This window comes from Protopterus annectens, chromosome 1.part2 (genome assembly GCF_019279795.1).
Source record: "Protopterus annectens isolate FY-2018-M chromosome 1.part2, PAN1.0, whole genome shotgun sequence".
Lineage (NCBI taxonomy): Eukaryota > Metazoa > Chordata > Ceratodontiformes > Protopteridae > Protopterus > Protopterus annectens.
The window spans coordinates 568,274,855-568,287,918 of NC_056727.1; the positions used below are offsets into that span (position 1 = coordinate 568,274,855).

The window sequence follows — 13,064 nt, forward strand, 5'->3', positions numbered from 1 at the left end:
TGCCTCCTGCTCCTGTTAAGCCTGATAGGTATTATAGGGTGCCCAAGCTCATAAGTATTTGTTTAAGAGTCCCAGACCCAGAAACTGTTTCTCAGGGCCTAAAGGTGTTAAAGCTTCTGTTGTTAAAAATCCTGTACCCTCTGATAAAGAGGCAAGGGCTTTGGATAGGTGGGGTAAGAAAGTATATACTTCTTTCACTCTAGCCATGAGGCGTTGAATTGTCAATTTCATATGCTGAAATATCAGAATTATCTCCTTTCACAATTGAAATCTAAGGTGGATGCTTTGGCGGAAGGTATTGAGTGTAAAGAATTGCTGGATTTGGTTCATGTGTCTGAACAAGTGGGTAAGCATTCTTTGCAGTGTGGTTTTGATGCTGTTCAGGCCTGTGGCTGCTACAAGTTCTATTCTTCGCAGAGATGCATGGTTGAAGGATCAGAATTTAGCTGAGCATGTTAAGACCAGGATTTTGGATGCTCCTTTACAGTCTGATGTGTTGTTTGGACCGCCTGTGGAAGCAGTTTTAAAGAAAATGGAGGACAAAGCTAAGTCTATGCAGACTGTTAAAGATTTTTGCAGGTGCAAGTTTAGTAGAAATTGGCCTGCTAAGGGGTGGACATATCCTGCTTATGGTTCCCAGTCTAGGGGTAGATCTGCAGGGCTCAAGGTTCTTTAGGCCTAGATCAGACAGTTCACCTGCTCAGACTTCTGGTGAGCAGACCCAATGACCTGCCTTTTCAGCTGCCAGTGGACTCTCGTCTGGCAGCTCCTTTGGGAGGAAGATTGTCTCTTTTCAAAGAAAATTGGGATTTAATCACTCAAGACAGATGGGTGCTGGATATCATTCATCACGGTACAGATTTTATTTCCACACAATGCCCCTTTCAAAGGCATGCCAGATGTTCCTCCTCCACAAAGAAAAGAGGCTCTCAAGCAAGTTTCTCAGTTGCTCCAGATAGGGGCTATTCAGCCAGTCCCTGTGTCAGAAAGTTCCTAGTACCAAAGAAGGGGAACACGTGGAGACCAATTTTCGATTTATCTATCCTCAACACTTATCTGGACATTCCCAAGTTCAAGATGTTGGCGTTACAGCAACTGTTACCTCTGCTGGGCAAGGATCACTGGATGGTAACTTTGGATCTCAAGGAAGCTTACCTTCATGTGCCCATAAGGCTAAGTTGCAGAAAGTATCGAGATTTTCATTATCAGTTCTCTGCATTGCCCTTTGGCTTATCTACTTAGCTTACTTCAGGCTTCAAGGCATTCAAATTTATCCTTACTTGGACGACTGCCTGATTCTGGCTCAAGAAAAAGAACACCTTCTACAGCATCTGGAATATGTCATAGCAGTGCTAAGATGCCTAGGGTATTCTGTGAACGAAATAAAGTCCAGTCTAGTACCCTCTCAAGACATGTGCTTTCTGGGTGTGAGACTGAATACAGCAGCCCAGATGGCCTTTTTAACCCCGGACAAACAAAAGAGTCTGTCACTTTACTTCCATCAACTATCTCATCAGTCCGTGCTGACTGCAAGGACAGTCCTTCAAGCATTAGGGTTCATGGCATCTTGTATTCTGGTGCTTCCCAATGCCAAACTGCATATGAGGAAGCTGCAATGGTATCTCAAAATGTATGGACACAGCACTGCCAAGATTTGGACACTGTCATTCAAATAATACCTTGTCTTCAAAAGGAATTCTTGTGGTGGGCTCAGGAATGTCACCTAAACAAGGGACTCTCTGTGACCCGGCCAGGTCAGATTTTAACGACAGATGCCTCGGACACTGCTTGGGAGCTCATCTAAATGGAAAGTGGATACAAGACAAGTGGCCTGCCAGACTACAGCATCTACATATCAACATGAAGGAGATGTTAGCAGTCCAGTTTGCATTGATGGCGTTCAAGGAGTTACTTCTTCCAGGGCAGGTGTTGATTCTGACAGACAACACAACTGTCATGTGGTACATCAACAAGCAAGGGGAACACATTCTTATCCTCTATGCAGGCAAGCAATGATTTTATGGGAGACTGCGTTAAGCCTGCAACTGACTCTTCAGGGTAAGGTTTCTGCCAGGAGCACAGAACTCCCTAGCAGATGTATTAAGCAGACAAATCATGGATCCCCACGAGTGGAAACTGGATCTTCATGTATTTCAGAAATTGACAGTGTCATGGGGAACTCCAGACATAGATCTGTTCGCTTCTCCACTAAACCACCAGCTGCCAAAGTATTGCACAAAGGGGTTTCATCACACAGCTTGGAAAGTGGATGCTCTGTCTTTCAGTTGGAAAAACCTTCATGTCTATGCTTTTCCACCTCTACCTCTTCTTCCAAAGGTATTACTAAAGGTCAGACAGGACAGGCCAAGGATGATTTTGATAGCTCCAGATTGGCCTCGCAACACTGGTACCCACTTCTAAGGAGTCTTGTAAAGAAGCCTCCATGGCCTTTACCTCTGATTCCTCATCTGTTATCTCAGAAGGACGGTCATCTGCTCAATGTCAAGCTTCAATCTCTCCATCTCACAGCTTGGCATATTCTGTGTTGAAACATGGAAGGTCTCAGCTTCCTCAACAAGTTTTAAATGTGATTATGGAAGCTAGAAGGCCTAGTACTAGGAGAGTAAAATGGAAGAGATTTTTATTTTGGTGTACAGCAAAGAATTTGGAGATTTCAGAGCCTAATTTGAGTGTGGCTCTTCAATATCTTACTGAATTATTGGACAAAGGTTTGTCTTTCTCTTCCATAAAGATTCATGCTGCAGCAATTTCAGCTCACTATGATTGTGACCCACCTTTGTTTTCGCATCCTTTGTTCAAGCAGTTTCTTAGAGGGCAAAGAATATAAGACCCCAGAGCTCCTACTCCTGCTTGGGATCTCAATTTTGTGTTGGAAAAACTTACTCTACAACCTTTTGAGCTACTGCTGAATTGAAATATTTGTCATGGAAGACGGCTTTTCTGTTGGCTATTACTTCTGCAAGAAGGGTGTCTGAGTTGCAGGCCCTTATGGCAGTAGAGCCCTTTTGATTTTCCATAAGGACAGGGTATCATTACGCACTAATCCTTCCTTTATGCCTAAGGTGGTTTCTAGTGTGGCTTTAAACCAAACTATTCATTTGCCTACGTAATTTTGCAGATCCTCAAAATAAAGGGAAAAGATTTTGCACACTTTAGATGTACACAGGCAATTTATTATTTGAGCAGGACTAAAGATTTTAGGCAGTCTCAGCAGTTACTTGTTTCTTTTGCTTTAAGTTCACAGGGCAAACCTGTGTCAAAACAAACTATTTCTAGGTGGATTGGCTTTTGCATTGCATTTTGTTATTCCCATCATGGCAAAGAGGTTCCAGCTGGGATTAGGCCTCATTCCACTAGGGCTACTGCCACTTCAACAGCATTTCTAAGGGGGGTGGCAACTAAGGATATTCTGGAAGCAGCTACTTGGAGTTCAGTGCATACTTTCTCTAGGCATTATCACCTGCCTATATACTCTAAGTCTAGAGCTGGTTTTGCCACAGCTGTTTTACAAGGCATGTTGTCAGCTCCTGCTACTTTATAATTTGCCAGCCACCCTTTCCTCTGCTTTGGGATTCTACCCAATAGTCAGGACTGCAGCAAGGGAAGACGAAGAACATAGTACAGTTTTGTACCTACCATAAATGTAGATGTTCTCCTTCCCTCTGTGTTTCAGGTGTAGGTGCCTTTACATGCTTATATTTTTGTATATATTTTACTGTATATATTGTACATGTTTTTGGTGCAGGTTGTTTTGGGACTTGTCTTTTTGGGTCTTCTGACATCTGGGGCCTCTGGTATTACTGGGACCGGACTATACCCAATAGTCAGGACTGCAGCAAGGGAATCCTCGAACATCTACATTTATGGTAGGTACAAAACTGTACTTTCTCTGGATGTAGATTTAGCTTATATTTTCTGCCCTTAAATGGAACCATGTTAACATTATTCTTCAATTCTTACTTTTTCACATTTTCAAGATGATGTGCTATTACCATTTGCTGAATTTTGACTACATTGGTCCCAGTTTGGTGTATAGCCAAAATCGGTTTCTATTGTCTTGTGAAATGTGGGGCATTTTTTTTGTAAAATAGCCTTAGATTCTGCTTTTACTTTCAAATGCAAAAGAGCAGCAGCATCATGAATTGCAATGAAAAAAGTCATTTTATGCAACAGTATTTAAAAGGAACAATAATCTCACTTTTGTAAAACAAACAAAAAAAAATGCATAGTATTTTTAATCATGGAGCTCCAACACTACTTTGCTTTTGTATTTGATACTCTAAAGAGAACTGATAGCTACTCTTTTATACTTTAAAATGAGTGCTTTGCAAATGTTGTAGTTTGTCCATTTCTGATGGCCATTTGGACCTCATTTTAACCATACCTATTCATTTCAATATTATTTATTTATTTAATTTGTCTTTGTTTACCGGGAAAGTCCGACTGGGACCCAGGGATAAAAGCTCCATTTGCTTGCATTTTATTTATACTAAGTTCCAGTTAAACACAGAGTAGTTACATTTCTAGTTACATTTATACACAAACAGTAAGTTACATTTCTATTTACATTTATACACAAGGTGTAGTTACACTTCTGTTTACATTTATTCACATAGTTACAAGTTGAGTAGTAGTAGTATTTTTATTGCTTTCAGATTTTGTTATAACATTTTAAGGACAATACATTTAATTGTTCAACAATGTGCAGTTTATAACGAGAGCTAACAATGCAAAATGCAAGAGGACAGTAACTCCTTAAATGTGTGACTTTTACTCTGCTTGTATTAAAACTCTTTTTGATATGATATTTAAAATGATGGAATATCAGTTTTCCCCCTGACAAATTCGTTTTTTGTTCTGCTGGAACAAATTTTACACTACCTTTGAAGGTTTTTTTTTTTTTTGTGTGTGTGTCCCAAGTACAAATGCAGTGATAGGAGCTTTGTTATTGTTTTGCCTTGCATTGCATTCTGCACTTTGAACAGAAGTGATATGCCCATCCTCTGTTGGAAACTGATTATAATGCAATATATCAGCTTGTCACTATGAAATACCTGCAAAGCTCTCCTTTGCATTGACACCTTTTGACAGTTCTTAATGTCCTTTTCCAAGTGTTGTACCCAAACAGGTAGGTATAAACTTCCTTATGATTCACTCCACTTTTAAAGACTTAAATGCAGTTAAACATTTAGGTTGGTTTGCCATATTTCTAGGGTCAGTACAAGGAGTTTTAGCAGTAGCGTCTTTCCAGTTACAGAAAACATCAGTGTTCTGAAAAAAAGAGTATATTTATTTGCTTCGTCCATATATGTATATTTTAGGTTTTACTGTTGAATGCTCAATGCTGCCAGTGTCACTTCGAGCATTTACCGACAACTATTCCCCGAATGTCGGAATGACAAATACCTGCAAGTTCAAAAACTATGGCAAACACTAAAACTCCTTACTGCTCCGGACCCAGGATCAAGTTCAACCTTGGGTCTGGAATGGTGGCAAATTCAAACAGTCGGAATGTTAATGTTCGACATTCGCAGTGTGGGGATGTTTTTCGTGTTTCACTGTTGCAGTCATCACATTTGGGTTATCTGCCTGCAGGTAGTCCTCAGCTGGCCTGAATACCAGAGTCTTCGGATTTCTGCGTCTGATGCTGTAGCTTCTTCCATGACGTCAGATTGTCAGGGGTATAAAACATGCAGCCGACGCCATTACATCAGTCTTTCTTGCCGTGCGGTGCCCGAAGCAGAAGCAGTTCGCAAGTGCCAGACGTCCGACTTCTGAAATTTTCATTTTCGAGTTTCAGACCTGAAATCTTCCAAAAGATAAGTACCCTGTTGGGGATCCTTTTTTCTTGTTCTAACCGATGTCAGAAAAAATTAACAATTGTCTTGCCTGTGGAAAGCAAATACCTCATAGAGACTTTCATTCTTACTGCGTCACCTGTCTAAGTCCAGACCACGACGTCCCTCGCTGTTGGTTTTGTGCCTTGTTCAACACCCGAACTATTCGTCGTCGGGCTATTTTTGTAGCTAAATACTTTCGTTCTCGATCTCCATACTCCGAAATGGCTTTGTTAAGCCATCTGACTACTGATCATCCGTAAAAAACATAAAGATAAAGACAGAGAAGGACCGCATAGGTCCAAAACTGCCGACGATGCTTCCGTTAAGCTAGTCGCCAGTCCGCCGGTACTCAGTGAGGTGCTTTTGCAACCCCTGATACCCTGTACTACAGATTCGCAGGCCTCTACTGAAACCCATTCAGAGTCTGATATGCCGCAAGATGCTTCTTCAGCTATGGGACCTGCGAATGTCTCTACCTTGGATGGGTCCGAAGCCGCTGTGCAGGCACCGCCTTCTGAGGGTATATTCAGGCCTACCTACTTTCATATTAAACCGACGACTTTGTTTCAAGCTCGAAATACCGAATTCCTCAGGCCTAAAGCTCGCACTACACCTAGAAAACCAACGACCAAACCACATACACAGACCCATATGCCTTAAAAACAAATGAAGCCATTATTACCTTAATTAGGGGAAGTCAGCTTTCCCCCCTCTAAGAGACCTAGAACAGATTTTCCTTCTGACTCTTCTGATCAGGAATCTGATATCTCTGTTCCTTCTGACTACCAGGATTTACCCTTATCTACTTATGAGGTTTCTGATGCAGAGGATTCCATTCCCTCTGCTTCCCCTCCAGAAGATTTTTCTTTTAGTGAAACCTTGCATACCCTTAGGGAGCATTTCTTCTGGGAAAGCCAGGACTATTCTGAGTCCAAAAAGTGACTTGGGGAATTTTTACTCCTGCCTTAACACAGGCCTCTAGCTATCCCTCCTGTTCTGGAGATTGTAGATGATGTTTGCCTCCAGCTCACAGGAAATCTAACAGGTACTACAGAGTACCTGACTCTCACAAATTCCTCTTCAAAAATCCCACTGCGGATCCAGAGACCATTTCCCAAGGATCAAAAGGCATTAAGGCTACTTCTGCCAAAAATCCTACCCCTTCTGATAGGGACTCTAGAGCTTTAGACAGATGGGGTAAGAAGGTATACACTTCTGCTACTTGGGCCATTAGGGCTTTAAATTGCCAGTTTCATCTGTTAAAGTATCAGCAGCATATTATGGGACTATTAAAACGGAAAATGATGTTGATTCCTGTATTTGCTGAACACAAAGAGTTGCAAGAGTTAATGCATTTTGCTGAACAAGTTGGTAAACGTATTTTGCAATGTGGTTTTGCTGCTTTGGAAGCAGGTTGCAGGGCTGCTGTCACTGGGTCTGTACTTAGAAGGCATGCTTGGCATAAGGAACAAAACTTACCAGATCATGTTAAAGCTAAATTACTGGATGCACCCTTAAACCAAGACCGCCTTTTTGGCAACAAAGCAGAAGTCGTCCTCAAAAGGATGGAGGAAAAAGCTAAGTCTATGCAAACTGTTAAATATCTCTTACAAGTACAGCCTCCTAGATTCAGTAGGCATTGTCCTTCAAAGAACTGGTCTTTCCCAGTCCCTTTCAGGCCTTCTTGGTCCAAACCCAGGAGCAGCAGACCACCAAGACATCAATCTCAGGCTATGCACAGATCTAAGCAGTGGGGGGCTCCCACTTCCAAAGCAAGGAGTAGTAAGCCTCCCACCTTTGGAAAAAATGGCACAATGACTTATCCTTAACTCTTCCAAGCCCTGCTCAACTACTGGCTCCCTTAAGAGGAAAGCTCGCCCTGCATGCAAAAAACTGGGAACTCATTACCCAGGGCAAATGGGTTTTAAACATAGTTTCCCTAGGATACAGTTTCCATTTCCACTCATTACCAACCCCAAGTGGATGGCCAGACCTCCCCCCAAATCAGTGGGCAGAGGCCCAAAAACAATTGCTGTCTCTCTCTCCTCAGTATCAGGGCTATTCAGCCTGTCCCAACAGAACAAAAGGGACAAGGTTTTTATTCAAGACTGTTCCTCGTTACCAGAAAAGAAAACTCCTGGCATCCTGTCCTGGACCTGTCTATTCTCAACACCTTTCTGGTAGTTCCAAAATTCAAAATGCTAACTTTTCAACAGCTTCTTCCTACGCTAGCCAAGGATGCCTGGCTGGCAACCCTAGACTTGAAGGAAGCTTACCTGCACATCCCAATAAGGGAATCCTGCAGACAGTGCATGGAGCCTGCCCTGAAACATAGGCATGATCAGTTCTCTGCACTTCTCTTTGGCTTATCTACTGTGCCCAGGGTATTCACAAAGTGCCTAGCTCCAGCCATTGCAATTTGCAGACAGAGAAATATTCAGATTTACCCATACTTGGAGGATTGCCTGATGCACGCAGAAAGTCAGGACTTGCTTTTACAACACCTGGCATTTGTAAAGAGACTTCTAACCTCACTGGGGTACACCATCAACGAGAAGAAATCACACCTAGTACTCTGCCAACAGATTGTATTCCTGGGAGCAAGCTTGAACACAACTTTCCAGATGGCATTCCTCACTCTGGAGAAACAAGTTTATTTGACAACCTACTTCAACCTACTGGCCACAAAAACCCAGCTCTCTGCAAGGAAGATCCTGCAAGCCCTGGGGTTCATGGCCTCTTGCTTTCTGTTAATTCCATATGCAAGACCGCATATGCGGGAACTTCAATGGTATCTGAAAAGTCTATGGTGTCAACATTCTCAGGACCTAGAAACAATGATTCTTATCATTCCTTGTCTGACAGAGTTCCTTTGGTGGGCAGAGGTCTGCTACCACAACAAGGGACTCCCTTTCACTCTACCCCCTGCCACCCAAACCCTAACAACAGACTCATCAGACTGCATGGGGGCTCACATGGCAGGGCAGTGCATTCAGGGCAAATGGACCCCAAACAGATGCACCTGCATATCAATCAAAAAGAAATGTTAGTTGTCCAGAATTCTCTGACAGCCTTCAAGGACCTTATTCTTCCAGGACAACTACTGGTAAAGACAGACAACACAGCAGTTATGTGGTACATAAACAAGCAGGGGGGGAACCCATTCCTACCCACTCTGCAGACTAACCATAGCTCTGTGGAACACAGCCTTGAACTACCAAGTGAACCTGCAAGCTCAATTCCTGCCAGGCAAACTAAATTCACTGACAGACAATTTAAGCAGAAATCTCATAGACCCAGACGAATGGAAACTGGAAACCAAAATATTCAAGCTCTTGAGGAACGAATGGGAGACACCAGAGGTAGACCTGTTTGCCACCCCTCAGAACTACCAATTGAACAAATTCTGCACTAGAACTCCCCACAGTCAAGCTTGGAAAGTGGATGCCGTGTCCTTTTCTTGGGAAAATGCTTTTTCCCCTGTGCCTCTCCTCTCGAAGGTTCTGCTAAAGATCAAACAGGACAAGCTGAGGACAATACTGATTGCCCCAGACTGGCCGTGTCAGCACTGGTATCCCCTTTTGCGCAGTCTGACAGAGCTACAACCATGGCACCTGCCACGGACCCCTTCCCTGCTATCCCAGCAGGTGGGCCGGATTCTGCACCCTCAGCTTCAAACTCTGAACCTTGCAGCCTGGCTAATTCCCTGAGCTCACCCCTAGCAACCCCTCTGCAAGCAGGTGCTGGATGTCATTCTTGAGGCAAGGAGGCCTACTACTAGAAAATCCTATTCAGAAAAGTGGAAAAGAAAAGTGTTCCTGGAGCCAGGCTCAGGGGAGGGGCACAACAGTGCCCAGCTTACTCCATATTTTAGAGTATTTAACAAAAATGCTGCACAAGTGCCTATCTTTTTCTTCAATTAAAATTCATGCCTCTGCCATTTCAGCTCATTGTAATACTGAGCCACCCCTCTTCTCTCATCCCCTGCTAAAACAATTCCTTAGAGGGGCCAAAATTTTAAGGCTCCCCAGGAGAGTTCCCACTCCAGCCTGGAACCTTAACTTTGTATTGGAAAAACTCACTCTTCCACCCTTCGAACCAGCTGCTACAGCAGAACTGAAATTGCTTTCCTGGAAAACAGCCTTACTTCTAGCCATCACTTCAGCAAGAAGAGTGTCTGAACTGCAGGCCCTCATGGCAGTGGAACCCTTCGTTATCTTCCATGCGGGCAGGGTTTCCCTCAAGACTAATCCATCCTTTATGCCCAAGGCGGTGTCTAGAGTGGCTCTAAACCAGTCCATTAATTTGCCCACTTTTTTCCCTAATCCTCTAAATAAGGGGGAAAGGGATACTGCATTTTCTGGATGTGCACAAACAGCTTAGATTCTACTTGGACAGAACTAAGCCTCTCAGAAAGTCTGACCAGCTGCTAGTTAGTTTTGCTGCAGGGGCAGAGGGGAAGGCCATTTCCAAGGCAAACCATTTCCAAATGGATAGCCCATTGCATCCATTTCTGCTACAAGCACCATGGAAAACCTACCCCACAGGGGATAAGATCACATTCCACCAGGGCTGCATCTACCTCTACAGCATTTCTCAGAGGAGCCCCTACCAGGGACATCCTGGAAGCTGCCACCTGGAGCTCTGCACATACTTTCACCAAGCATTACCACCTGCCTATCTTTTCTAAATCCAGAGCTGGATTTGCCACAGCAGTCTTACAGGGCCTGATTGCTAGCCTCAGTACTTTTAACTTTTTCCACCCTTCCTTAGCTTTGGGAATCAACCCAAATATGATGACTGCAACAATGAAACATGAAGAACATAGTACAGTTGTGTACACTTACCATAAATGTAGATGTTCAAGTGTATTCACTGTTGCAGTCCTTGTTACCCTCCCTCCAACCCCCAGACTTCTCTTGGCTCTACCTTTCCTTTTTGTTTGGTATATAGTATATCATGTGTATTTGCTTTTTGCTAGGGGTGTTCCATACCATATAATTGCTTCCCGTTGTGGGGGCACCTGACATCTGGGGCAAGAAAAACTGATGTAATGGTGTCGGCTGCATGTTTTATACCCCTGACGACCTGACGTCATGGAAGAAGTGACAGCATCCGACGCAGAAATCCGAAGACTCCTGTATTCAGGCAGATAACCCAAATGTAATGACTGCAACAGTGAATACACTCAAACATCTACATTTATGGTAAGTGTACACAACTGTACTTTCTCACAACTTGATTCAACCATGGCAGTGTTGAGCAGTCAATAGTAAACCATATTTTAGATTTGTATTGTATTTCACTACCCTGAACGAAAGTGTTTCTGAAATGGGAACCAGAGCTAATGCAATTTGATGCACTAGGATAGTAAATTGATGGCCCACACTTGGTACAAAGATGCAATATCTTAGCCCCTCTTTGACAGTTCTAATAAAACATTCAGAGACTTTGACACTACACTCAAGTAAAGACTGCTATCCTTACATAAAGGACTTAAAAGCAGTTTCTTATCAGAATTGACAATTTCATCAGTTCAAACAATAAACTGTAATTCACAAGAAATACTGCTAATTCCAAAACCTGTGGGTTATTCATTTTGTGTGCTTTTGCACTGCCACCCCCCCCCCCCCCATCTGCTACCTTTGCATTTTATTTCAATGATCACTGCACCTTGGAGTCAGAGAAAACTTAGGACTTGGTGTATATTCACCTCAGCTGAAGTTGTAGTTCTGTTATTCTGTAGATTGCAGTTAGTCAGTGTTAGTGAGGGAATTCTATTAATGGCACAACCAGATTTCCCTGAACCAAAGACTGCTCCGTGTTCCTCTTTGAGTACAAACTTTCAGATTTTGCATGCACAGCACCTCTCCAGGACCTGAAAATTTGAGACCCATGGTTCTAATCACAAAAGAAGCACTATAACTACTGAGAGGTGCTGATTTTCACTTGATTTTAAGTTACTGTTGGAGGTAATTCAGGATCATGACAGCATATTTTTGAAAATGTTCAAAGCTTACGATTAAAATTGGATTTCATTCTCCTTCAGCAGCCCAGTATGCTTTCTATTGTTTGTCCCTTCTTCTCATCTTAACATATCTTAATTCATCTGCAGCAGTACTTTTGGAAGTAGAGCAACTTGTGTGTACTATCCCATCAAGAAATGATTAATAGTCTCAGAAAGAAGTCTAGTATTTATTAGAGTGAAAATAGATGGACCAGATTCCAAAAGAGTTGATCTCAGTGTAAGTCTGCCCTGATTCCAGAAGACCTGCTGTCAGTGCTACTGACTTACTTCAGTGTAAGGCCTGTGTATAAACAGGCTTAATATAGGAAGCAGATTCCAAAACACCTGCTCCCAGTGTAAGTAGTCACTTACAGTGATAACAGGTGTTTTGGAATCACTTGCACTGAGAGAAAGTCTTTTGGAATTGAACCCATTGTGTTTCCAGATATTATGCATGTTAGTTAAATGTATATTTTGTATATTACTCCACTTATCTTGTGTGATTGACTGCTTTATCTTCATCTGTTACATTTACATTGTGTTATTTTTATGTTAAACACTTACTGCCTTTTTAACTGTTCATATCCCCCAGTCAGTCCTGAAAATTGAAAATAGTCCATTTGGATCAGTACACAACCCCAGTAAACAAATCTGAACAAATAAGTTGTGTTTTGTGTGCTGCAGTCTAACTGATTAACAACTATTGGTGGTATGTGGTATTTTTCTGTGTGAATTCCTACTGTTTAAGAACCTCTTAAAATAAGTAAACTGTGTGTTTTTGATGATTTGCCTTGCATTTGCTTAATAAATAGTAAATATTTTCTTTTCTTGTAGATTCACATAAAAAATCCAAAGCAAAGAGGAGGAAAAAAGAGAAGCATCACAAAAAGGTAATGTATTGAATGCTGCCTAAGGTTTAACATTCTTATTATGTTCACTGTGCCTTTTGGTGCTGATTGTGGTCATTATCCTTAAAATCCTACAACCTAATTTTGCTCATTTATAATTTTTCCTGTATGCTAAATTTATTGTGTCACTACCTTTGCATTAGCCGCAAGTAGGAAAGACTTCATTGTCAGCGAATCTGCATGTCTGTGAATCTGAGCGAACTGCTGCAATGTGCAGATCAGCACTTCTGCAGTATTCAAATGTGGTGTCCTCATTATATAAGCACAGGCATTTCTCCCCTCTTTTTG

General features: G+C 42.3%; 1 protein-coding gene across 1 annotated transcript in view; it reads left to right on the plus strand.

Annotated features, from left to right (window-relative positions):
- The window catches only part of LOC122792388 (ADP-ribosylation factor-like protein 6-interacting protein 4), a 91,148-nt gene extending 78,378 nt beyond the window's left edge, over positions 1-12,770 (plus strand). Inside the window, exon 4 of the mRNA XM_044060175.1 lies at positions 12,703-12,770. Coding sequence (XP_043916110.1) covers positions 12,703-12,770 — 68 coding nt within the window. The remainder of the gene's footprint in view (positions 1-12,702) is intronic.
- Positions 12,771-13,064: the final 294 nt, after the last annotated feature.